The sequence below is a fragment of the Mus caroli genome, chromosome 1, assembly GCF_900094665.2.
Source record: "Mus caroli chromosome 1, CAROLI_EIJ_v1.1, whole genome shotgun sequence".
Lineage (NCBI taxonomy): Eukaryota > Metazoa > Chordata > Mammalia > Rodentia > Muridae > Mus > Mus caroli.
Window position 1 is genome coordinate 64,919,478 of NC_034570.1, and position 27,518 is coordinate 64,946,995.

A 27,518-nucleotide genomic window follows, 5' to 3' on the forward strand; every position below is an offset into this window, starting at 1 on the left:
TGTGTGTGTGTGTGTGTGTGTGCGCGTGTGCGTGTGTGTGCACGCTCTGTGTTTTAGAATGTAACAAATAGTCCCTAGGAATAAAATGACTCTTTCATACATCAACCACTATATTGCCCTATTTATCCATTTTCATGTTGGTGTGATGTGTATGCTTGTGTGTATGTATCTTTGTGCATGGACACAGATGTGTGAGGGTGAGTGTGCACACAGGTGCCCAAGAATGTCAGAAATCATTCTTCATCCTTCTACATTATTCATCAAGGCAAGGTCTCTCAGTCAAAATCAGACCTCATTGATAGATACAGCTATTCTTTATTTTTTTTCAATTTTTATTAGATATTTTTTATTTACATTTCAAATACTATCCCGAAAATCCCCTATACCCTCCCCTGCCCACTGCTCCCTTACCCACCCACTCCCAATTCTTGGCCCTGGCGTTCTCCTGTACTAGGGCATATAAAGTTTGCAAGACCAATGGGCCTCTCTTCACAATGATGGCTGACTAGGCCATCTTCTGCTACATATGCAGCTAGAGACACGAGCTCTGGGGTACTGGTTAGTTCATATTGTTGTTCCACCTATAGGGTTGCAGACCCCTGCAGCTCCTTGGGTGCTTTCTCTAGCTCCGCCATTGGGGGCCTGATGCAGCTAGTCTTGCTATCCAGCTTGCTTTGAGACTCCCCAGTCATTACTTCCTGATGCTAGAATATAAGACAGTATGCCTAGTTTAAATCATTCTGGGGACTCAGTCCTCAAATCTGTGCCACAAATGCTTAATTACTAATACACCTCACCAGGTGTATAAGGCACCAATTACTATTAATAAAGCTACAGACAGCTGATAGCTCACTCGAAAACACAGGAAGTCTTATGGAGAAAAAGAGGCAGGTAGAAATTCACGAAGAAAAGCAGAGCTTTCTTTGCACAGTTGGGTACAAAACAACATTAGTGACTACATGAATGAATGAATGAATGAATGAATGAATGAATGATTGATTAAGTAAATAAATAAATGGTTAGGAGACAGTCTGGGGGATGACTAGCTTAAGAGTCATGTATGTTTTAAGCATCTACTCTTCCTTAATTTGGGTTGCATCCTGTCTTGATGATTGCTTACTCTATAGCTTCAGAGATGAGGATCTTAGAGGAGGAGGAGGAAAGAAGGAAGAGAAGGAGGAGGAGGAAGAAGAGGAGGAGGAAGAAGGAGAGGAAGGGGAAGAGGAAGAGGAGGAGAAGGAGGCAGTCCAGAATTGCAAACTAATTAATAACTGCAGATCCTAGATAGCCATGTGTAGACACTGAAATGTGAGAGAAGGAGGCAGGTCAATGAGATGATGTCATCTCTATTGATGCTGGGTAGAAACAAAGAGGAGAGCCAGTGATAATTGAGACTTGCAAAACATTCCTGGGACTTGCAAAACATTTTCTCCTTTTTAAAAATACCAGTTGGACTGTGTGCTCTCTACTTAAGTTTTCATTCACTAAGATGGCTCTGCTCTTCATAAGCCAAGCACTTGATTACAAAGGTGACGGCTTTGAATCAAATGAGGTCAAACAAACGGAACAGGTGGGGGGTGCGACTTGCTAGCGGGGGTTGGGGTGGGGAGAAAAGCCAAGGCAGAGCAGTTTTAATTTTAGTGTAGGGAACTAATCATGGTGACAACAGCAACTTAAATATCTTCCAGAGGGAACCTTCCATGAACTTAATCTAGTTTTGGTTAATAACTGAGCTGTGCTTAGAAATGACACACTCTGTTGCATGCGGCCATAAGCTGTGCAGTTCTTTTGGAAAATTTTTATGACACTTCCAGACAATGGCTTTGGAAGTGGGATAAAAGACAAGACATTTTGAGTGGAAAACTAGCTCTTCAGCTAAGAAGAAAATAACATTATTTATTTTCACAGCCAAAAAAAAGTTTAGCTTTAACCACAAACTTTTCCATAGTTCCAATACAACGTCTATCATATATAATAAGTCTCTTCTTGGGACTTCAAAAGGTAGAAGTGAATATTCAGTTTTAGTTTTGTTACAACAAAGGGTGACTGTCTCTGTGCTCTCCCCCAACTTGGTTTTTGAAGTTTGGCCTTGATATCCTTGAAGGAGATCAGATAATGTTATTATAATAGTGGATACAGTTACTGAAGGTTTAGGAAAACACTTCATAGGGGTTGGGAGAGGGGAAGTATGGAACACAAACAAGCAAGGCAAGGCTAACTACAAAGCATTGAAACATATCGATGTTGCTTCAGAATTTCTCTTCTAAGGCTGAGGGTACAGCTTAGTGGTAGGTCCAGCCTACACACACACATACACACACAGACCTATGTATACAAACACACACATATACATATGCACACATGCACACACAAAAATACACACACAAACACACACGCATGCATGTGCACACATATACATATACACACACACACAACTACAGAATACTTCAATGGTCACTTAAGATTTACTTTTTTTTAACCCTTTGCGTGGAAAATTGACCAGAATCACATGCAACTTCCTGGTGTCTTGCTGATAAATACCTAAAATCCTAAGTGCTATGTAAACGTCTACAAGCTGACTTTATTCCAGCCATGAACCCTTACCTCGGCCCTATTGTCTGGAATGGGAATGGCCAGCAGCTTGTCGATACTTGTGTTGGACATCCCTATCGCCCTCAGATCTTCTTTCAGCAAATCTATGTTTTTAAACATTTCTCTTAATTGACCTGTGAAGAAAGCACACACACACACACACGGTTCACACATCAGTTTTAATGGCACAGTTTTTAGGTACACTAACAGAATTTCTGGATTAACACCTATTGAACATGCATGCCTCGTCAGAAGCAGATGTCTCTCAGGTTTGGCAGGCTTTGCATCTTTAAGATCTATCTCTGTCTGATTTAGACTTGTACTTATGATGCCATTAACTTGAGGTAACAGATTGCTCTAGGTTGTAAATTTTCCCCAGGTATCCACAACCCAAGGTTGATCTAAGGAAAACAGGGTTTCTTCACAGACTTTGATCATATAATCCACTAAATAAATACGTCTCCATTTGATTTAAACCGTCACCTAAATTCAAATTGCTTTTTAACCTAGGAGCATATGATGTTGTCAATTTGAGGGTAGACTTGATAAATCAACGATAAGATATTTGTCTTTAATTTGTCTGGGAACTCTATTGTTTATAAATGGCTTTTACAATCTTACACTGCTTATACACTGAAAGTTTGTAATTTCAAGCTCTTTAAGAGTGACAAATTCTAATTATTTCACATTCGGGCCAGTTTAGACATGGTAAACAATATTTTTATTTTATTTTTTGAAGATTGTAATCTCTGTTCTAAAATCAACTTGTGTTTTGTTTTTAAGCATTTTTTTAGATTTATTTATTTTTATTTTATAGGTATAGGTATTTTGCCTGCTTGTATGTCTGTGTATCGTGTTAGTATCATGCCCACAGGGTCCAGAAGAGTACATCTAGGGAGGTAAGTTATAAATGGTTGTGAGATGTCGTGTTGGTGCTGGGAGCTGAACCTGGGTGCTCTGCAAGCGAGTTCAGTGTGTTTAACCTATGAGCCATCGCTCAAGCCCTGCTTTCTTGTACTAAATTACTCTCATGCCATTGCTCAAGCCCTGCTTTCTTGTACTAAATTACCCTCATGCAACACATCTTCATCATTTTTAGACTTAATGTCCTTCCAATTTTGTGCCTCAGGATGTCCTTCTTTTCAGTATTTAGGTGTTGAGCCAAGAAGAAGTGTATTGCATCCTGTATAGTGCTTAGAATACCAACAGAAAGTTCTGAGCTGAGATTTCTGCACACAATTGTGCCTCCATTTTAGTTAGATATTTTTTTCAGATTATTCTTACAGAAGGGAGCATGTTTCACCCCCCTTCATACAGTTAACTCTCCAATACATGTTTACTCTATCTAGAAACAAAAGGTAAATTGGTTTAACTCGTTAAATTTTGGAAACCTTTTGCTATAACATTCTTTCAGGTCTCAGTTCCTACTAGCTTGATATGTCTGCTTTAGACAAACAACTGCTTCGGGTTCCTCATTGTGAGGGCAGACAGGAGAGCAGGTTTGTTTGGGGACTTTGAGAAAGCCTTTTCTTAAACTGAAGATGGCAACCTGTGTCCTAATAAGTCTTTAGGATGCGGGCAGGGAAACACCTGGCTTCTCTGAAGCGTCTGCACTGGTGTTGACATGCAGCATGGCCTCTACAGTAGGTATTAGCCGTGTGATATTCTCCAAGTAATTCATTTGCAACGCCTGTTCCAGGAGCCTAGGACAAAGCAGAAGAAAAAATTCAACTCGGCGGTACAATTTTGGAGACAGGATTTCTCCTAGGAAGAAGAAAACTTACCAGTCCACATTGAGATTAATTTTGCTGGGATCTCCAGTGAGCAAACCCCTCAGCTTTGCAGATATTATATTGTCATGGTACAGTAAGCCAGTGGTGAGGTCAGTGCCCAGCTCTGCCGCTTCAATCAGTTGCACGTGAAAGGCATGGTCTTCACACAGCCTCTCAAAGCTCATGTTAGAGAACTGGCAAGACTTCTTGATCGAACTGAAAGTCTCTGATTCGCAGAGAAGTTCCGTCAAATTTCGAAGTTGAGACAGCTTCCCAGAAAGGGGAAAGAAGAGGAAATAGATTAGTCATGTTATTTGACATATTTAATAGTTGAAAATAAGTAACCAAATTTGATCCTGTAAAACATGTTTCTGCCTACAAATTAGTCGGTTGGCATTGGGCTTAGCTTTATAACAAAGGAGTGTGTCTTTTGCTGTCTGTCTGTCTTTCTCTTTCCTAAGAATCTTATGAAACCTTGGGACCCATTAGTCTTACTTTCCCTATGGCATGGGTCTGCAATTTTTTAAAATGTAGTTTTAAAAATTAAGAAAGACAGCGAGATCATTCAGTAGTTTAGAGAGTTTGCTACACAATATTGAAAGGCTGTACTTTCTATCCAAGTACCCACGTAACAATCTAGGTGTCCAGCAGATTCCAGCTCCAAGGGATCAGACCCCTCTTTAGACTTTTGCAGGCATTGGATGCATTTTCTCAATTACTTTTCAGTGGAGGAGGGCCCAGCCCATTGTGGGTGGTGCTATCCCTGGGATGATGGTCCTGGGTTCTATAAGAAGACAGGCTGAGCAAGCCAGGGGAATCAAGCCAATAAGCAGCACCCTCCATGGTCTCTGCATCAGCTCCTGCCTCTGGGTTCCAGCCCCGCTTCAGTTCCTGTCCTGACTTCCTCCAATGATGGACTGGTGATATGGAAGTGTCAGACAAATATACCCTTTCCTCCTCTACTTGCTTTTTGGGTCATGGTGTTTCATTACCAAAAACAATAGAAACCCTGACTTAGACAAGTAGTTCTTAAAATACAGTTTAAATTGTGATCACTTCAACAAATTTTATATTTAATTTATATTTTATATCATGTGTAAGGACAGAGGGGAGGCAGATTTGGCTTGGATTTTTTTTAAAGCCTTTCTTCCTCACATCCATCATGATGGCTGTGATGTATAGCAAACAGAACCAGAAAGCAACAAGTGTTGATGAGGGTGCACAAGCATCGTAACCTTTGTGTATTGTTGGTAGGAGTGTGAGATGGTACAGCTTGTATGGAAAGTAGTATTGCACTTTCTCATGACTCAAAAATAAAATCAGCGTGCAAGCTCAAATTCAACTTCTGGGTCTATGCTGCAGGGAATTGAAGATAGTGCTTGGAGAGAATATTTGTATACCAATGTGCACAAAAGCCTTAATAATAATAGCCAAAAAATAGTAACAACTCAAGGGATGAATGGATAACCAGAATATATAGAAAAAAGAATCAATGTCTAAGGATATTTGTATATGAATATATATGTGTGTGTATACATCAACATATATATGTATACACACATATACATATATACACACATACATATATATCCTTAAATAGAAAAGGATATGATGTTGCAGAGTGGGAAATCTTGAGGAAACTATGCTAAATTTAATCAGCCACATACAAATAATATATAATTCCAATATATGAATGACCTAGAGGAGTGAAGTTCATAACTCAGAAAGTCAAAGAGTTCACAGAGGCTGAGAGGAGGGAGAAATGTGGAATTAGGTAATAGAAAATGCTTACATTTACATGGAGAAAGGGATTCCGGAACAATGGTTACCCAATAACAGGAATGCGTGCAACCTGACTCAACCCTACAGCTAGAAATGGTTATGATCTAACTATTATGGTATCTTATGACTGGTCTACAGAGTGAGTTCCAGGACAGCCAGGGCTACTGAGAAACCCTGTCTCGAAAAAAACCAAAAAAACCAAAAAACAAAAAAACAAACAAAAAAAAAGACAATTAAATCCAAATCAACATTTTTCTTAAGTCTTTAAGCTGTAGCATGCATTAGCAACTCTGTGAGAATAGACCTGATTTTCAGGTTGTCTGCCTTGTTAGCCATATTGCCTTCTGCCTTTTGATCTGTTCAGAAAAACTAAATATTTTCATTCTATGGAAATAGCCAAAATGACTTAAACTCCCAAACCCACAAGGAGAAAGGACTCCAGAACTCTTAACGGTCTAAGCTCTCTACTATATTCCTGAACTCCGTTCACTATGTGCTATGTATCCTCAGGATATATTCCCAATTAATACGTCCTGAGGGAGGAAAGAGTTTGCCTCTGGGAAGTCCAGTTCAGCTATGTGTGCTAGCAATCACTGTCGCTCAGTTTCCAGTCAGAAGTTGCTTTTTGACAGAAACAAACTATTCCCCAGCAGAGACATAGGTGTGCGATCATTTTTCTCCATACATCACTGGGGAAGGAAGGATGATGAGTGTTAGTAAGAGGCTCACAGTAAGCACAGGAAAGCCACAGAAGCCAACCAAAGTCAACCATTGACCATCCTGAAGAACAAGTATCACTGGCTCATTTTCCACAGTATTGAATAACATCATTAATTTCTGGCTCTGAACAGTCTGAAATGATTTCATAATGTATGGAAATTCTACTTACTGCTCTTACTGCTGTGGAAAATTTTCCATTCTGGAATAGATGCAATCATTGTGCATACTGTAGTTACATGTTTACTTATTCTGGACTTTGGTCCAAATGCTGAATCTGTTTAAACCTCTAACAGATGGAACCAGATGTCTGTACACCATTTCTATTTTCTGTTCTTTGATGCTTTCTCGAAATTTAAATTTTATTTTGTTAATTAAAAATTATTTTATGTGTATTGGTATTTTTACATGTATGTATGTACATCATAGGTGTGCCTGGTGCCCTCAAAGGCCAGGAGCTATTACTATTACAGGCCAGTAACTGTAGTAATAGCTGTGAGCTACCTTGTGAGTGCTGGAAATTTAACTTGTGTTAAGAGAGAGTACTCTTTTAGGGGGTTGAAAGTTTTGTAGGTGAGTTGGTGCTCCCATTCCTCCACTGGGGGGTCCTGTCTAACTGGCAGTCTCTTCAGGTTCCATATTCCCATTGTTGGACATTTCAGCTAAGGTCACCTGCATTGACCCAGATGAGACAAAGACGATAGAAAGAGAAATCTGATATTCAGCTAAGCTGTAGTTGCTTAGGTTGGACTGGTTCTCTGAAACAAGAGTGTAAATCAGGGTCAGTAATACTGAGGGTGCTGAGAAGCGTACGGTCACCAAGGAGGAACCTCAAGATTGTCACAAGCGTCATAACTCAGCACTTTTATCCCAAGAGCAATACAGGCATTGAGCTTGCTCTTCTACAAGCTTCGTAAAGCATAAACCCAGTGACTATAATTCTCTTTTAAAGTGTTTGTTAGTGTTGATACAGAGATGGCTCAGTGGCTAAAGTCATTTGCTCTGCAAGCATGAAGATCTGAGATTGAATCCCCAACACTCTCTGCCTACTCATGCCTATAGCTCCAGGGGAGGTTGAGGGAGAGATCCCACAATCTTACTGGCTTGCTTCCAGCTCAGCGAGAGACCCTGATTCAGAGCATCAAGGTGAAGAGTGATAAAGGAAGGCGCCACAAGTCTTCCTTCAGCTTCTGCGTGTGTGCACATGAGCGCATGGGGACACAGACACAGGTGTCTGCAACTCACATATACATTCACAGCATTTGTTAGCATAACAAGAGGTGCTGGTGCACACTTCTAATCCCAGCACTCAGGAGGCAGAGGCAGGAGGATTGTGCTTTTAAGTCCAGTATGGGCTACACAGTAAGTTCAGACCATCCAAGGCTATGAAGTGAGATGTTGTATTAAACAAAGCATATGCTAACCTTAGACTACATATTTTTCAAAGCCCTACCTAGAGGCTCTGTCTCTGTCATCATAGGCAGAGGTTCAGGCCTATAATTGGGTAATGATCCCTTACTAACACCATTTCTAGCTATGATGGGCTTCCCCACTACCCAGTAGCTCCCAAATAAAGGAGAAATTTAATTCACAAGATTGTGAAGATTCCATAGTATTATAGACTTAAACTGATAAGCCCTCAATGCTCCTGAGTCCTTAGCCAGTAAATAGAGTGCTCTCTCTCTCTCTCTCTCTCTCTCTCTCTCTCTCTCTCTCTGTGTGTGTGTGTGTGTGTGTGTGTGTGTGTCTATTTCAAAAAATTTTAAGGCATTACATTAAACATAGTATACATTGTCTACATTCCTGCCCAACATAAGAAATTTATTTTATGCAGTCAAGAAGTCTCCTTTTCTACCAAAGGAACCAGAGGGAGTAAAATAGATAAAAAACAGGCAACAAGGAGAGAAAAGAACACAGATACTTTCCAACAAAATGTGTAGGCAGAGGCTGAAAGAAGGAAATTTTGTAAATGGGCAGACACTGGGTGTTTTGGAGGGTCTAGCCTGCTGCAAGGAATTCCATGAATAAAATTCGGGGGCCTATGGACTCCAAATGACTGCCACCCTGAGGATGGCAGGAAGCAATTGTCACTATACTTATAAAAACCATAGGCGCCCGGCTTCATTCTTTCATGGCCATGTGCCGAGTAGCAGCTCAGAGAACACAGAGCTATTGTTGGCATTCCACCTTAATAGCCTCGTTTATACGCTCATGAATCTTAGCTTTCATTTAGAGATAATGTGCTCTTAGAGATAAGGAAGGCCTGAATTCATCGTTGTTTCTACTCTAGGGAAGTGCTATCCCCCCCCCGCCCCCCAACACGGCAAACTATGATGCTAGCTAGCTACGGCCTTCCAAAGGCCGGAAGTCTCAGTCCCGAGAGCTCCGGATTCCTCATGCCCCACCTCGGGTTGGCTTCCTAAACCATAGTTGAAGCTCTTTCTCCCTTCTGTTCCCTGACTGCACTGACTCCGCACAGGCCGTGTTTTTTTTTTTTTTTTTTCGCTTATATTATTTCAGACTTGGCCCACGTAACATTCTCCCAACCTAATCTCTTTCTAAAATACAAAATTAGCCTTCTTCATATTTGATGCCAAACTCAAACCCCTAGACTAATAGAAGATGTCTGCAGGACCTGGGCGTGGCCTTTCTCTAAAGCCCCTTTCCTGACTTTCCCATAGGTACCTTCTTCCTGTGACTCTAGGTAGCGGTCTTCGAAGCACACACCTCTCGGGCTTCTTACAAGCTCGAGTTTCTGTGTCTGGAATGCATGAGTGTAACCTAATGATACACAGCCTTCAAAACTCAGAGTAAGTATCATATTCTTGGCCGAGTTTCTCCCTTTCACCTTTGCACCCCATAATCTGAGTTAGATAGCCCATCTTTACACGCTGTCGGTCTGCCTACCACATCCTTTGTCTTTCTCCGTTACAATCGTAACTTCTTCCTTCCTGACTTTTCCACTGGCTGGATTACAAGAATTCGAGGGATGGAGATTATTGTCTTATAAATAAAAGAGGAAATTGTCCTCATAGGGGCCATTTCAAAAAAGAAAAAAAGATTTTCTGAAGTGAATTGTGGATTGCGGAGGTCTCTCATTACCCGCAGAGGAGGGAGGAAAAATGACTTTATAAGAATCGCAAGATGACTTGGGTAGCACATCGGAAAGGGACTTTCATCTGACCTATCAGCGAGGAGTTTGGTTAGGATGATATCATAGTTCAGTACACATATAAAATAAATGAAAGGGGGCATTGCTGTCTGGAAAACAAGGGAAAAGCGATAAACTAGTGTTGCAGAAGTGACATTTATACTGATTCTTGAAAGATGAATAAAAGCTTTCTGGGTGAATGTATGCCTTCTTTCTCATTTGCATAAATTAAGATAACACTAAATTAAGTACATTAGAAAATTTGATTCATGTAGAAAAGTAGGGCTAAAAGGTAGGTAGTCTAATGAGCATATTTATCTGTAATATACATGGACATAATGTTTTGCGTGCCTGCTTAATTACGGCTTGTTTACCACACAGCAAATCACTTGCTTGCCCTAAATAAACCACTTCTAATTTAACTTTATCCCAGGCTACATAAATCCAATTAAACTGCAGTTCTTACTAGGAAAACTGTTTTCAAGACTTAATAGAGTTGCTTTAAAAATGAATTTCCTGATAATCTGTACACGGGGTGAACAATAGACAAATGAGCAGGAGCTGACTCGAGCTTAAGAGATTTGCATGTTTGGTTCCTCCCTGTCCTTCTTCAGGGTCAGGCATTTTAACATGACTTCCTAGTGTCTGGTGTGATGACAAGAAAAACAGATATGTTAATATTTGAGACCTCTGAGCACTGTGAAGTCGGGATATTAGCTTTTGAAATCTACTTTTATATATAGAAAAGCTAAAGGCAAGACAATTTAAAAAAAATAATAATACAATGAAGTCCCACATTATGAAGCTTAATAAGATAGCTACATTGTGAAATGTTTATGGATGCTGATGAGCACTGTAAGTGGGCTTGTATGATAATCTTATGCTGAGGCCGACATTGAGGATATTATGTAAAGCCAAGCACCTTTGTCACCATTTGGCCAGAACAGAGATGCAGGGAAAAGGAGGTCACCTGTAATCATCGGATATTTTAACTGAATCTTCCTAGCGTATCACCCGAAGGGTTGCTATTTTGTTATTTATATTTCCTTTCTCGGCTTACCTTGGATTTCAGGATCTCAAGAAATGGAGGGAAGCTGTCCTCGGAGGAGCCATTTTGAAGGAAAGATTTTCTGAAGTGAATTGTGGACTGCAGAAGTTTTAGATTGTCTGCAGGGGAGGGGGGAAGAATGACTTTGTGAGAATCACAAGGTTACCAGGGGAGCACACTGGAAAGAGACTTTTATCCAGACTTATCAGCAAGGAGTTTTTAGAATAATGTTGTAGCTCAATATAAATATAAAACGAGTGAAAATTAACCTTTCCTTGAACCATGTGGACTATAGAGTTCATTATTTTTTAAAATATTCACAGATATGCTGCTTAGAGATAAAAGATGTTTCTAGGGAAGGTACTGCATGCCTTTGGCTCTTTGTGAATTAAATCATGCTCTTTTATTTCTGACTCTGGGATATACTAGGTTGGAATATGTTGGGGGAGATTGACTGTATAGTCACCGTATCCAAGTATGTACTTTCAGCCATAATTTATTAGTATTGGGGAAATAAACTCCAGGCTTAGATATGTGTCATACTGTTTCTTGATACTGTGTGGTATAGGTAATAAAGAATGTGTGTGAAAATAGTGGAAAACGTTTGGCTGTAGTATTTATGATTGCTTGCATAGGTTTAAAAAAATTGAAAATTCAATGTGTGAAGGCAAGAAGTAGTCTGGCACATGGTTGCCTTTGTTCATGAAATATTCAAGAACTTTGGAGTCCCCGATTACTTGTCTTAATTTTTCAACAACCCGAGAGCACCAAGGTCCCAGAGAATGTCATGAAGGGTTGCCTAAACTCCTAGTGACTCTGAAAAATTGGGAAGTTCGTCCAGGTAACCTTTATCACATTATCTAGTACGAAACCATCCTACTAAATTTGTTCAGCTGACCAGGCGGTGCAAGCAGCAGCAAGAGGCCAGCATAATGATGTTAGAAATTCCACTCTAATATTAAATCACTTAGCTGAAACAGAAGTATACCTATGAATAAGAATAGTGGGTTTTTTAAAAATATCCTTTGATAAGTTAATGTCTTAGCCAATTAGAACAGAAATTGAGATCATGGGGGGAGTTGAGAGCATCACCTGGTGATCCCTTAGCCAAGTTGTCCGTCATGTTCCTTACACACGCCAAATAAGGAGAATATGGACTATTTGATGATATGTTCAAGATAGCATCTTCAAAGTTTTCCAGGATCAGGAGCCTGTGAATGAGATGAGAACATGTGATCAGGCCTCGGAAAATGGAAGCAAAGTCATTTAAACTGCAATTTTTTGGCCTGAGTACCAAAACTGCTGTGAAATTGGATCCCCTCCTTCACCAAGCCCTGCTGTACAGAGGCAGCACACCTCTGAATGTGTGCTTGTGTGTGTGTGTGTGTGTGTGTGTGTGTGTGTGTGTGTGTGTGTGTGTGGTGTATTCCCTGCTACCTCAACCATAAGGCTACTTCTCCATTCTGTGGCTTCTTTCATCACTGGCTGTTGTTACATTTTAAGTGACAAAGAGGGAGTAAATGCTAATGCCTGTTTGCAAGATGTATACCTTGAATTATGCTGAACAATAGGCAAAATAACAGGTTCGGTCAAATACTAACTTGTATCTTATCAAAATGTTAATAGGTGAGACTTTTCTTAGCACCGCTAATAATATAGGAAAAAGCAGTAATATTAAAGAAGCCTTGGGAGGTTTAAATGTGGGCCAACAACTCTGGATCCCGAAGGAACATTAAAAAGAAATAAAGCAATGCTAGGAAAGTCTCCAACTTGGCAGCAAGAACACACTTTATTGGTCATAAGAGTAATTTTTAATTATAATTCCCATCATATATATTTTTTCTTTTTAATATTTTTCTGGTTATAGGGATTGAATCCAGTGCCTTCTTCCCCCCCCCAAAGTTAGAGTAATTTTATATACATATATAAATGAAAGTGACAAATATATGAATAAACATTGATAGTTTGATATTCTGTAGGATGAAATACTTTAATATTATTCAAGGCATTTATTAAGCCTTTTCCCCATGATGTGAATCCAGTGCCTTCTGAAGGCCAGGCAAGGGCTCTATCATTGAGCTACCAGCCCAGACTTTTAAATTTTTCAACTTATTTATTGTGGAGGAGTAAGAAATGCAAATTTCACAGAACATGTGTGGACGTGTAGAGGAATTTGCTACAGTTGGCTCTCTCGTTCCATCATGGAGGTCTCAGGGATAGGACTAGGATCACTGGTTTGTGCAGCAAAGGCCTTTCCCCACTGAGCCATTCTAATGGTCCACAAATGTTTGTTGTAAAGCACTGATTCTAAAAGCTCTTGTTTAGGTATTTCCTTGTCTAGACACTGTGGAAAACGCCATGTCTGCTTGCTTTAGATCTCTAAGCTTTCAACATTTAGCTTTATCATTTATCAAAGCCTCCATGTAGGTAATCAATGCCATTTATCAATTGATGAATAAAGGGCAGGGAGTATGGGTTTAGACTAACTTGTATAGCCCAAATAAAAGGAACCATCTGTCAGCTGCATTTCCAAACTAAATCACCTTAAAACTAATAATAACCCGACAGGAGTAGGATTGCTAATGATTCCAACTTCTTTGTATAGGTTAGCTGTAGAACACTGAATCATGCCTGCATGTAGATGAGTTTAATGGACTGTCTCTCAATCCATGGTTAGCCAGCTAAGGTCATAAAGATCAGGCAAGAAAGGAAGAAAGGAAAAACATATAGGAAGGAAGAAAAGAAGAAAGGAAAGAAGGGGAGAGGAACAAAGGGATGAAGGAAAGAGAGAGAAGGAGGGAGAGATAGATGGTATAGATAGATAGATAGATAGATAGATAGATAGAGATTGATAGATAGATAGATAGAGATTGATAGATAGATAGATAGAGATTGATAGATAGATAGATAGATAGATAGATAGATAGATAGATGATAGATAGATAGATAGATAGATAGATAGATAGATAGATAGATAAAGAAAGGAGATGATCCTGTCCCATTGATTTTGAATATGTGACAATATTAATAGAAATAGGAAGGAGTGTTAAAAGATGCTAAAGACAAACTAAATATCAAGATTTAGGCACACAAAATGCCAAACAAGAGACCAACAGAATTATGGAAACAGCTGGAAACCACCGAGTGTATCTATTATTTTTTGGGGGAGAGTTTATACATTTATTTCTTTTCTTTGTAGTAACAAAGATAAGCATGTCTCCAGTGCACATTTTGGAGAAATGACCCATTTAAATTTGTACTCCATCCTTTCTGACCAGAAAGACTACCTAGCACGTACATTTTTTTTTTGTGTGTGAGCATTGAGTAGATACATTCATCTGTAAAATAGACATGGGAAGCTACAGAGATATTAGTCATTGAACCTGTCTGCCAACAAAGCATCTCTGGATGGCTTCTTGTGCACTGGTTCCAGTAGGAAGGTTCTCATGGCTCTAACCTTCCTGCATCTTCCCTCTCTTGTTTCCCACTGCAGGATATACAACACTGTAGAGCCAGCTCTCTCAGGCAGCAGTGTTTAGTAGCAAAATGTTGGCCTAACCTCCCACAATAGGTGAACTGGAGATGACCCAGAAGAACCATATAACCCTCCCCTTTACTTTTGTAGAAAGCACAGATATCAACTTATAAAATGCTTTAATATATGCAAAACTTTAGACAACATATACATGCCACTGCTTTGGTATAAACACTGTGAGTCCTTTAAATGACTAATTTAAAATCCTTCATACGAAATCCTTTCTTCACCCAAGTGCCTACAATAAAAGGTAAGGTATAGATAAAAACACACATGTGTGTGCACGTGCACAGGAGCACACATGCACATACATTTTAGAAAGACATTAGAACATGAACAATAGTGCAAAGCTATAAGACGGGTGGTATTGAGTAGCTGTCACTAGAAAAAGCTAAGCCCAAAGCCCTTTTGTCTTGTGCCATGGTGTGATTATTTTAAAATGGAAGTGGAAAGAAAGTCTAAAGACTCTCCCTAATTTCATCAATCACAACAAGACTCATCTTATGGGTATTGAATTCCCTCTAATAAGCTGACAGCAACTGCTGAGGGATTTGCAAGACAGAAGTGCTGAGTGCTGTCAGTTATGCATGCCTGTAGGCTCTGACAGGGATCGCTGGTATCAGCAGCAAGCATCCACTGTGTCAGTTTAAAGAGTTTTTTTTTTTCTGGTAAGTTATTATTAAATATGATGGTTATCTAGGGAAGATATCAAAAGGCCCAGATATCTGAAACATAGCAACCTAGCTAAAGTGAAACTGTCCAAGAATTCCTTGAGAGAAGCACCTGGGTCAGCCAGCACGGAGGATGAAAGTGGGGCCAGAAGTGGATTTTTACCCAGGATTTGCCTGTAGTTAGAGACCTTTCCATTAAATTCGATCTTAGAAAAATAGAATGGTTAAAATAAGTATTTTTGGTTGTCAATTTAGTTTATTTTAAATGATGTATAAAAAACAAAGAACAGGCCCATTTATGAGAGGCAATACAATACTTCAGTATGTACATACTATATAATGTTTAAATGATTTTAAGTGTATTTCTCAATCATTTATTATTTCTTCAAGACAAAAAGTCAAAAATCCCTTTCTCTGACCTTTAAAAATATTTTATTTATGCTAGATATGATAGCACATAAATTTAATCCTCGAACTCCAAACATAGAAGCAGGCCAACCTTGTCTAGATGGCAAGGTATAGACCAACCAAAGCTACATGAGACCTATCTCATTTTGTAAGATTTTTTTTTTATGTGCATAGATGTTAGGCTTGCATGCATTCCTATGCACTCTGTGTGTGCAGTTCTTGTGGCAGCCAGAAGAGGACGTTGTCTTCTCTGGGATTGGCAGTAGCAATGCATGTGAGTTTCCATGTGATTGCTGGGAGTGGAACCTGAGTCCTCCAAAAGAGAAGCCAGTGCTCTTCACTGCTGAGCTATCCCTCTGACCCATGTTTAGCAAGCACATCACCGCTCTCTCTAGTCAATTTACTAAGCAACTACACTTCGGAACTTCATGTCCCTTCCCTAACTATGTTTTGGTACCACTGAGCAACATCTCCTTGCCTTTTTACTCTTCAAATTTAATTGTGCAAATTCCTTCTAGTTAGAAGGATATATTTGGTGTGACTAAATTCTTGCAACCACAATAGCATGATTTCTCAAGCTAAAGCAACCTTTACCTACAAGAGCAACTAGACTCTAAATTTACCTAAGTTAGATATATCAGGGAACGGCTTGCATTCCCTATCCTAATTATGAGTTCCTTCAAAATCTGCTCACGCTTGTGGTCTTTAGACACCATGGTGACTGCTGTCATTTCCTAGTGAAGTCCAAAATTAAATGATTTGTAATCTTTTTCCCCCTGCTATGTGAACATTACTGAGAGCAGACAAAATTTGCATTATCTTGATTAGGCTCTAAGAACATTTTGACTCTTTAAAACTCCAAAGAAATAGCAATGTAAAAATTCTGGGTGTTGTTCTGCCCTGAATATTGAATTCTATATATTGACAGCCTAGGTGCCAAGGTGATGATGTCGGGTCTTTGGGGACAAAGCTCTCATGAAGGGGATTGGTAGCCTATTTTTTAAAAAATGGCTTTTGGGCCGGGCAGTGATGGTGCACACCTTTAATCCCAGTACTCAGGAGGCAGAGGCAGTCAAATTTCTGAGTTCGAAGCCAGCCTGGTCTACAGAGTGAGTTCCAGGATAGCCAAGGCTACACAAAGAAATCCTATCTCGAAAAACCACAAAAAAAGAAAAGCAGGGGGCTTGGAAAGAAGGTGTCCATTATGATCTGGGAAGTTGGCTCTTCTTAGACATCAAATCTGCTTGCACCTTGATGTTAGGCTTACCCAGAAGTGTGAAAAACAAGTCTCCATCATTAATCAGCTGCCCTGTCTGTGGTATTTTGCTACAGGAAGTGAACAGCCTAAGACAGATGCTTATGCATTTTTCATGGAGAAAGACCTTATGAATCTGGAGACAAGTGACCACAAGACTCTCCTCACAGGCACAAGGAAACCCTTCCTGTCTTAGCAGAGTACATCTCAGAAAACCTGTATTGAATAATATGCCCAAATTCATTTCAACTTTACTACAGTTTGATAGTGCCCTTTGATTCAGCATGGTTTTCCGTGCTGAGACGATAAGGAGGCTTATGGGAGGCTTGGTTTATTCAGCCGGTGAGCCCACAGTTTGGAAGCACAACTTACTGTGCAGCCAGACTGCTCGGGGACAGGGTCTGCTCATCATCGTCACTCCACGTGTGCGTTGAATTGTCACCTACAGCAATAATCAATAATACACAGGTCAACATAGAACATGTTTGTTCAAAGATACTTTACTGCTCACCAAAAAAAAGCCATAAATCAAATTAATAGTGGAAAGAGAAGGTGCATTTTTTTAAACAAATGCTATTCATTTTCCTTTTTTTTTTTTTTTTTTGGAAATATGTAAGGTGTTGGTAGGAAATGGTGTCTGTTGGTTAAAATAATCCCAGTTTATTTGTTTTTCGTTCACACATCAGACCATATTTTGTCCCAAGACCCGATTTCACAGGTGACTTTCAAACACCATAATGAAGCTTGAGCACCAAGCAATTTGCTAATCAAATGAAATGACTTTCACTCTAATGTGTCACTGGATGGTTTTCTGTCTCCCTTCCCCAACTCCCCAGACAATTCAGATGTGCACCTAGGAAACATTTGCCCTCAGTAATCTGTACTTTATTTCAAAAAGAGCAGGCCGTGATCACCGCATGCAGCTGTCAAGAAGCACTGATCAATGTAAATAGGATCGTGCAGTCATTATTGAAAGCAAGAAGCTGTGTCGGGGGTGGAGGGGGGTTGATCTGGACTACTAAACTGGTTGCATTGAAACTGTAGTAACCTCTGAAATTTGTGCCTGGAAGTTAAAAAAAAAGTCAATGCTTCTGCTTGTTATGTAAGTTGAATGATAAAGAGAAAGTAGGTGCAGAAACAACATGAAAACTGGAGATGAAAAGTTCCTTAAGCAGTCACGGCATAAATGAAAACACTAAATCCGTTGCATTAGGCCACCTTGCTTTGGAAGAGTATTAGCCTCCTTTTTGGGATGCTGCTCACCGAGGGCCAGGATGCTTTGGTGCAGCCCTGTTTTAACAGTAGCCTCTCTGTTTCCAATAGGATATTGTATGAGCCACTGTAATGGCTCTTCCATTGTTTCTAGGTCATGCACCCTCCAGTCTTGGAAAACTGCCCATGTGCAAAGCTATGCAAAGATTCATGCTTTTTAAATGTTTTCTGCCGTATTGAAATAAATGTATAGATAAAATAATATTCCAGGGTTTAATACCCGCCCTCGTCTATTTTCTGAATTGTTCATGTCTATGTTGACTTGGCCTCAAGTAACTGCCAGAATGGCCTTTTCAGCTTTCCTGTTCAGTGGAGTGAAATTTTCTGAGATTTATCCAAAGGGCAGTTGAATATTATTGTCCTCCTTATAAAACATGGACAATCAAGTTAAAAGACCAGCAACAAAGACACCCACAATAAATACACTTGATCAGTATTAGTAATAACATTACTCTTTGATACCTAAATATTGAAAAATTAAGGACAGAAATCTATTGAGTTTTATGATTTTTTTTCAGTAGAAATGTTTGTGGAACTATTTTTTCCAAGGTCTATGTTGCCCATGTTGAATGTGTGTGTGAGGCTACCAGCAACTTGGCCGGCATTTGTACACACTCTGGTTATAGAATTTCTCTTTTCTCTCAGGCCATAAAAGTGACTTATCAACAGAAATTAACTTCATGTTATCACTATGAACTCAAATAGAAACCCTTCCCTCTGTCCACTGAAAGCTATAAAGTACTTTGGAAGAAATATTCTTATCAGTAGACCAAACAGACCAAAATGAATGGGAAAATATTAAAGCCATTAAAAAGCAAGATTTTTACTTCTTTGACTTTTGTTGGATTAGGCATATATAAAATGGTGTCCACAGACATCTAGATAACCCTCTGCACTGGTAAAATTTGTTTTTTTTTTTAATTATTATTACTTTGGGGAAGTAGCATACAAAGAAATGGGTTTCATTGTGATGATTTCTACTTTTTTCTATTCATATTTATTAATTTAATTGATTTCTCAGGCATTCTACAGAATGAGTACTGAGATCAGAAGTCAACTTTGAGAGTTGGATTTCTACTTCTTGTGAGTCTCAGATTGAACTTTATCAACATTCTTACCCACTGAGCCACCTTACTGTGACATTTTCATGTAATACATGCACACATATATAATGTATGCATGTATATTTGTATGTGTATGTATGTATGTATAGATATGTTTATGTATGTGTGTGTAATGTTGTGTATGTATGTATATGTGTGTATGAAAGTTTGTGTATATGAATATGCCTGTTGTATATGTATGTGTGTATGTGTATGTATGTATATGTGTATATTGTCATACTTTGTCCTTATTTGCCCCCCACTGCCTTACTCCCTTCTCTTCTTTCTCCTGATTGCCAACCTCTTCATCCTTCCAAAGAGTCACCTTCTGTTTCTATGATACATACATTCCACTACTCTCTCTTTTTCCATCGCTCCCTTTAGATTCTTTCTCTCTTTTCATGGTCTCCTTTTTAATTTTCTTACTATTTATCTACCTAAACTTAAATATGGGTTCAATAGGTAATAGTAAATCTGGTATTTGTCTTTCCAAGCCTGGCTTATTTCACTTAACATAATTGTTCATTTATCTTCCTGAAATTTTCATAATTTTATTGTTCTTAACACTTGAAAGTTTCACTGTGTATATATGCATTATATTCATTATCTATTCTTGTGTTGGTGGGCATCTTGCCTGTCTGCATACTGTGGGTGTGATGCATAATATGAGAATAAACATGCTGGCACTAAGCCAGGAAGTATTACTTTGCTTTAATAATCAACTTTTACTTTCGTATTTATTATTGCACATGTGCACAGTATATGTGTGAATGTTGGTATATATATGCGCCATAACACACATTGGGAAGTCATCAGGTTATCAAAGCAAGTGCTTGCCCCCATCCCAGCAATCTTGCCCTCCCTGTTCTCTATATTAAAATACTGTTTCACTGGATTTATGACTTTGCAAAGAAGTACATACTCATGAGTCACAAAAGTGACCTCTGCTCCTGAAACTCAGTCTTTATAAAAGGAATCACTGAGTATTGGGACCCCAGGGACCCCAGGTGGGACAGAGTACAGGATTTAGACACCTTACTACAAACATAGGAGACAATAGTATCTCCATGTCTTCCTGGCTGATGTGGAGGCTTCCAAAGATGCCCTAAGTGTATTTCTTATTCAGTCTGGATTAGAGGCATGGGATAAGGAGCAGGGAGTCTGGCTGTATCAGACTGTGTAGGATACTGGAGCATGGCTCTGAAACCTGTCATGTGGGAAGAAGTGTGGCATGACATGTCACACTCCATCAGCTGCTGAATAGAAGTTGTGCGGTCTGATGGTGGCAGGCACCGACCTGTTCCGGTGAGAAACTGTGTCCCAGTATGTCTGAAAGGATGCATGACTGGAGTCACCTATAAAGAGCTTAAGGAACCTGGCTTTGGGAATAGATAGGTCCAGGGTCCACTCTAAGATTGGCCTCTTGCTGGCAGAGTAACACATGGCAAGCCAGCTGTGGAATGGGTAATATCTCAGAATTGTTTTGATAATAAAATCATTTAGCATTGACACAGAAAGTACCATTATTCTCTTCCTTTTTGAGGTCACTCCTGTAAGAGCTGCAAAAGACAAGCAGCTCTACTATGAGTCACCACATCCTGTGCCTTACGGCAACACAACACCTAGGGGACAAGTACATACCCTTCAAATAGAAGACTAGACACCACCAAGACTAAGCATGCAGTGTCCCGGCCAGGGTGGCAAGTGGTCACTGTGGTCAGAAACTCTCATGTAGATGAGTTAGCATCATTGGCTTGAATTTGAGTTTCCTGGAGGATTCCCGGGAATCCCTGTGCAAACCTTTCAAAGGCCATGGATTCTGTCCAAGCTGGGATTAATGACTAGGGAAAGAGAGGTGACTGGGTTTGTGCTGCTCCCCCTCACTCATGCTGAGATTTAACGACAGAGAGGAGTTACACACATGCAATTCTGCAGATAAAAATGACTTGGTCTGGCTGCATTTCCCTGTTACCTTGATCACCCGATTGCATGTCTTAACACTTAACATTTTCTAGATCAGTAACATAGTCATAGATATAAGTCTTGGCCACTGTTAATTATGGAAATATAGAAAACTGAATTACATCATTCTCCAGAAAAAGGTTTTGCTGTCACATTAGTAGGAATTATTGTTTATTTTTGGCTTCTAAAGCACAGATATGCTTTTGTCTTCTGGGGAGAAAAATCTTGAGTTGATCACTTTGCTTTAGATTATGTGATTGTTATTAATTATATTATTTCATTATTATTAATTTAAGATGTAAGTCTGAAGATTAAAAAAGAGGATGATCATAGAAACATGAAGTCTTCAAGTCTTTAAAATGCAAATATTAAAAAAGAAAAACACAGGAAATAATTAACACACTGTCTTGTTCTCTGGCCTAGACTTTTAAGAGAGTAAACCTCTCCTGGTTTGCTAATGCTAAAAACATTAGCGTTAGAAACAATCAACCATGCAAATAAGTCATTAATTCTGTAACTGTAGATAGGAAACGTCTCTTGGCCAGCAAAAGCTGGTATATAAGTATGTCGGACTCTGCACTGAGAATTCTTCCCAGGCTTCTAGCACCTGCCTTTCTTAAGGCGACTGAGACAACACGAGGAGCAGTCGGCTTTTTGTCTGACGCTCGCAGTATGCTTACTTTAGAATCCAAAAGCAGAAGGCTACTTGGTTAAAAACCGGCAAATGCAGACAAGAAAGCACAATTCTGAATTCATTCCGAAGAGGTAAATGTTAACCTGTGTTTGCTTCGGCAGCGGGGATTTGAGTCTCACCGCTCTAAACCTTTGTGTGTGCCTGCGTGTGTCCACCCAACCGTCTCCATGTGGTTTCTAGGTAATGACATTCCAGATATTCAAAGGTGACATTTTCAACTCATGCAACATGCTATCTTTTGTCTTCCTGGGGGTGATTGACTTTTACTGATAGATAATTTATGCTATGATATCTACCATGCATTTTCAAGAGGTTGAATGAGCATATATTTTTACCTTGAAACATTCTTTCTGATTTTTTTTTAATTTGAGGATAAAAATGAGGGTGCATGCCAGTTGTGGTGGCAAACACTTTTGACCCCAGCACTTTGAAGGAGGAGGCAGGTGATCTTTGTGAATTCAAGTCTAGCCTGGTCTATGTCGTTAGTGATTTCCAGAGCTACATAGTGAGAACCTGTCTCAAAAAACAAACAAACAAACAAACAAGCAAAAACAAAAACAAAAACAAACAAACAAAAGGACACAAATCTTACAATTCACTTTAGGCTTTTGTTCCAAAATGTGATAATATTAATCTATTGATTATGTTTACTATCTAATATCCATTTTCTATTCCAAACATAAACATGATTTTGTACAGTAAGAGAGCTCATGTTTACATAAAGAAAACTTTTAGGAATTCATCTTTTCGGCCATAGCTTCCTTTCTTTACATTTCCCTCTGTGTGTGTGTGTGTGTGTGTGTGTGTGTGTGTGTGTGTGTGTGTGTGTATGTGTATACGTGATTGCATCAGCTGTATTCTGCTTCATTTTTCTGATGGGATTTGTGATGCTGTATTAATACAGCAAAATGGAAATGCTATACCTTGCACTGGGGAGTCCAGAGTGTTCAGCAGATGTTTAACAGACTTCTGGAGGGTGCTGAATCCTTCATCAGTTTGAACACGTGGGTAAACCTTCTGCACTACCAGCAGCACCCTAATGAGTGGAGAAACAAATTAAACCAGATTGTGTATCAAGGCTCACAGACAGAAACAAAAGGTTATTCAAGGAGAAAATGGCTACAGTATAGAAAATGATTCCTATAAAAGACAAGATGCTGCTTTTGTAATTTAATTACTTCATTGTCTATTCATGCACAAACTCTCCCAACACTGTTCTTAAACCAGAACAGAGAATTTAATGTTTCCAGAATTATAAAGATTTGTACTCAAGGACCCTGAAGTGAGGGAGCAAAGGCCCTATCAGGTGTTTTTTTGTTTGTTTTTTTTTTCCTGTTAAGAATTATAAACAAGTGGGTTCAGCAGCCCACGGTGAAATGAAACTTTCTTTTTTTTTAATTAAAGGAAAAAATAAATACTAGAACACTATTTTTGTAGAAATCAATCAATCTTAGATCCAGTTTCAGGAGTAATTATATAAGCATGTCATATATATGAATACTTTGCTAGAGAAATGATAATTTTTAAAGCAGATCTCATGCTAATTAAAGACTGTACTCTGTCCCACTGTATAAGTGGCCCACAGGTACTACTCCAAATGCAACTCAAACTTAATTTCCGAACACCCCACATTGGCTTTCTGTGAGTTATGTAATCAATTGAACAGGAAGTCCACACCGGGGACACATTATTTTTTTTTTTCCAAAAGCAATTCACTTTTGCTTGCGTTTCCTCCCCATCTCCAAGTAACAACTAATTATTCAAGAAATATCCTTTTGTCTCTTTATTGTCATTAGTGTATTTCTAAAAGAGACTTGGCTACTGCATGAGGCTGTCTCAATCTCACAAATACAGTGATTTGTACCAGCAATCGGAGCCGAGTCAGCATTTTGATGTGAATAGCAGGTACCTTTACCCCTGAGTCCTCTTGTTGGCTCCCAGTGCTTTGAGTACAAAAGACCACTGCCAACCATTTGCCACTGCAGAACTGATACTGCACAAATCAGCTGCTACTTTTTCCTTATCAAGTATCTCATCGGGAAGCTGAATTTTTTCTCCAGCACTAGATCCAGTATGTGTGTAGGGAGGACCTACACATTCTACAGTATTTTTGGAATCTTTAACATTTTAAAGATGTTAGTCTTAACCCCATAGGTATGAATGAAACCTAAATTGTGAATATCTCTTAGGTTATTTCTAGCATAATATATAAACATGTATATAAATCTGTATGCATGTTTATACAATATATATATATAACAAATATACATAAATTATGTGTGATGTATTTTAAAAATTTGGTTCTCCGATGCTTCCATGAAACTAATTTGATTTGTTTTGCCTTTTCAGATGGATACAGTTTAAAAAGTTAAATAACTGGCCAGGCCTTTAATCCCAGCACTCAGGAGGCAGAGGCAAGCAGGGCTCTGTAAGTTCAAGGCAAATGTGGTGCAAAGAGTTAGTTCCAGGACAGCCAAAGCTACACAGAGGAAAAGCTAAATAACTTACCAAGGTTGCCTGGTTAGTAATAAGCAGAGCTGGTTTGGCTAATTTCCAAGTCTACTTTAGCATAAAATCTGCACCAATGTGGCAGGGAGGAGGAACAGAGGCCATTTATGCACAAAACCACAGACACGGCTGCCTTCTTACCCGAGGTGTGCTTAGAGTGTTCAGCCACAGGACTGTGGCTGTATTTTGTTCTCTTCTGCTTTCTCTGTGTAACAGTCAACATTTGAGACGTTTTTATATTCGCTCTAAGAACCTTGTCATTTGCACTGGGTCTTCAGTAGTATAATTCTAGCCTACTGAGAATCTCCTGGTTCTTTGAGTTGTTTCTGAACTCTGGTAACCATGGACACCAGCTGAATGGGCTCCATATTGTATTGATTTCAGCTAATTTACAGCCAATCTGGCTAGTTACCCTAACATCTCAATCTATTGTTTCAAAATGAAGGGCTGAACACTTGTCAATCTAATGATGACAGCCAGCATCATTTTTACTAATATTATTAATAAACCGTCAGCAAGCTGAATTTATTTTTATTAGATATTTTCTTCATTTACATTTCAAATGCTATTGCGAAAGTCCTCTATGCCCTCCCCCAGCCCTGCTCCCCAACCCAACCACTCCTGCTGAATTTATTTTTAGCAAGTTCAAGCACTAGTGATGCGGGCTCTCATCCTCTCTGAAGTACGTTGAGCCATGGATCAAGATATACTTCATAGATTTTTTTTTTTTACTTATCATATAAAAGGGAAATAAAAAGCAAGTCACTTTCTTCATAAAGATTTTTCAAGAGGTTCATGACTCATATCCCAGTGTAACCTTCTCCTCATAAAAGCTGGGAATCATGTAGAGTCTTTCATAGACCCTTTGGATATTGCTCATTTTTGCTAATTACTGTTGTAACCTTAACAGCATAATCTGATACTGAAGATGATTAAATTGAAAAGATTACAATCGAAAAAGACAAGCAAAAGAAGAAAGTGAAACTTTCTGGGCGGCTACTTGTCACTTTGTTTTGTGCAACAAAGAGTGAAATAAGGCAAAGAGGCAATAATTTGATGATGAAAATTTGAGGAAATTGTGGCTTTTAATGACATTGTCAACTTAGTAATAATAATTATTTATTTATTAAGATTTATTATAATTATAAGATTAGGATTTATTACAAAAAATACAATTTTTACTTTAAAATGGAATTGCAATGAAAAATAATCTGAGACATATTTAAAGTTTTCTAATAATCATATTTCAAAAAGCTAGAAAAAACAAAAAACTTGCTACACAATTTTAATACAGACTTCAATTTAGCTGAAAACATACAATCTCATAATTCAGCATTCAGTATTCTACATAAAAATTAGTAGAACATTTAAAATCTTTTATTGTACTGTACCTTCAAACTTCACATGTGTTTTATACCAGCACAGTAGGCACGTCAATGCGGATTCACTGTTAGCGTAAATCTCTGCATTATATTGTTTTTTTTTTCATTTTCAAGTGAAAGTATATGTTTTTAAAAATCAGGTAATGGATGAAACCCAAGCATATTGTTGCTAGAAGATATTGCTTTTTTATAGAATTATTCTGTATATAGTATGATGTGTACAAACGAGAGGGAGACCAGTTGTGGGGACCCATGTATGAGTTTGCAATTGCACACATCCAAGGACATAGCAATGGGGACCAGAAAAAGATTTTAGGATGTCTTCCTCCATCATTATACCATATTTCAGTGAAATTTACTGAACTTTCATATTTCTTACTGAACTGAGTTCAGCCAGGCTGACTCCTGGAATACACTGATCTCCTCCCCTAGAGATGAAATTATAGGTATACATAGCCATCTCAACATATTTATGTGAGGGATTTGAACTCAGGTCTTTACTCTTGTGTAGCAACTTTTTTTCCCCACTGAGCCATCTCCCCAGATCTGATAAGGATTATTTTTTAAAGGAATAATTTAGCGTAGGGATGAATTCAATGTTTTCTAATTAAAGACTGATCAGCCACATAAAGCTGTTGAAACTTAACACATTGGTATTCCCCTTTGAAGATTTATTTTTAATTATTTGTGACAGAGGGTATTATGTGCACATTAGTGAAGGTGTGCCTGGAGACCAGTGGAAGGTGTTGGACCCTCTGGAATTGGAGTCATAGGCGTTGTGAACTGCCTGATGGGGTACTGGGACTCGAACTCAGGCCTTCTGCAAGAAAATTATGTACTCTTAACCTCTGAGCCATCTCTCCAGCTCCAGACTATCACCACTCTCAATCGAGATGCTTTGCCCTGTGTTTAAATTCCATTAAACTTAGAGAATTTTGAAGAAGTAAAGCCACACATTCAAGATGCTCCAAACTCATTTAAAAGTTTTCTACTAACTAAATTAAGCACAAGTTTTAAAATTTTAAATTAAGGCTGTTGTCAGTTCCTCTGTCACCCTGACACATGCCAAGTATTCAGAACCCTCACTGATCATGATACCATAATAAAAATAACAAATATATAAATCAACAGAAATTTACCAGCTCATTAAAGAAACAATGTGGCTTAATTGGATCAAAGTCAAATGCCACTCTCTTGTAAAGGCAAGGAACAGAGTGGGAGGAAAAACTTACAAACCATGTATCTGATTAAGGAAAAATTTAAATCCATGTAGCCATATATGCCAAACAACGTCATCTCCACCTGTGCTAGCTAGTCTTCTGTCAACTTTACAGACAGAATCATATAAGAGGAGAGAACCTCAATTGAGAAAATGTCTCCATAATATCTTGCTGTAAAGGATTTCTTTTAGGTGATTGACAAGGGAGGGTCCTGCCAATTGTGGTTGGTGCCAATCCTGGGCTGGTAGTCATAGGTTCTATAAGAAATCAGGATGAGCAAGCCATGAGGAGCAAGGAATTAGCACCCATCCAGGGCCTCTCTATTAGCTCGTGTCTCTGGGAACCTGCCATTTGTGTTTCTGTCTTGACTTCCTCCAATGATGAACTGTGATGTGGAAGTGTAAGCTGAATAAGCCCTTTCCTCTCCAACTTGCTTTTGGGTCATG

At 38.9% G+C, this 27,518-nt stretch overlaps 1 protein-coding gene across 1 annotated transcript in view; it reads right to left on the reverse strand.

Moving 5' to 3' along the window:
* Abca12 (ATP binding cassette subfamily A member 12) overlaps nt 1-27,518 on the reverse strand; it is a 170,531-nt gene that overhangs the window by 75,096 nt on the left and 67,917 nt on the right. Inside the window, exons 8-14 of the mRNA XM_029475357.1 lie at nt 22,886-22,998; nt 17,304-17,373; nt 12,155-12,273; nt 11,075-11,181; nt 4,377-4,633; nt 4,183-4,295; nt 2,605-2,726 (exon numbers count right to left, since the gene is read on the reverse strand). Of these exons, the coding sequence (XP_029331217.1) occupies nt 2,605-2,726; nt 4,183-4,295; nt 4,377-4,633; nt 11,075-11,181; nt 12,155-12,273; nt 17,304-17,373; nt 22,886-22,998 (901 nt within the window). The remainder of the gene's footprint in view (nt 1-2,604; nt 2,727-4,182; nt 4,296-4,376; nt 4,634-11,074; nt 11,182-12,154; nt 12,274-17,303; nt 17,374-22,885; nt 22,999-27,518) is intronic.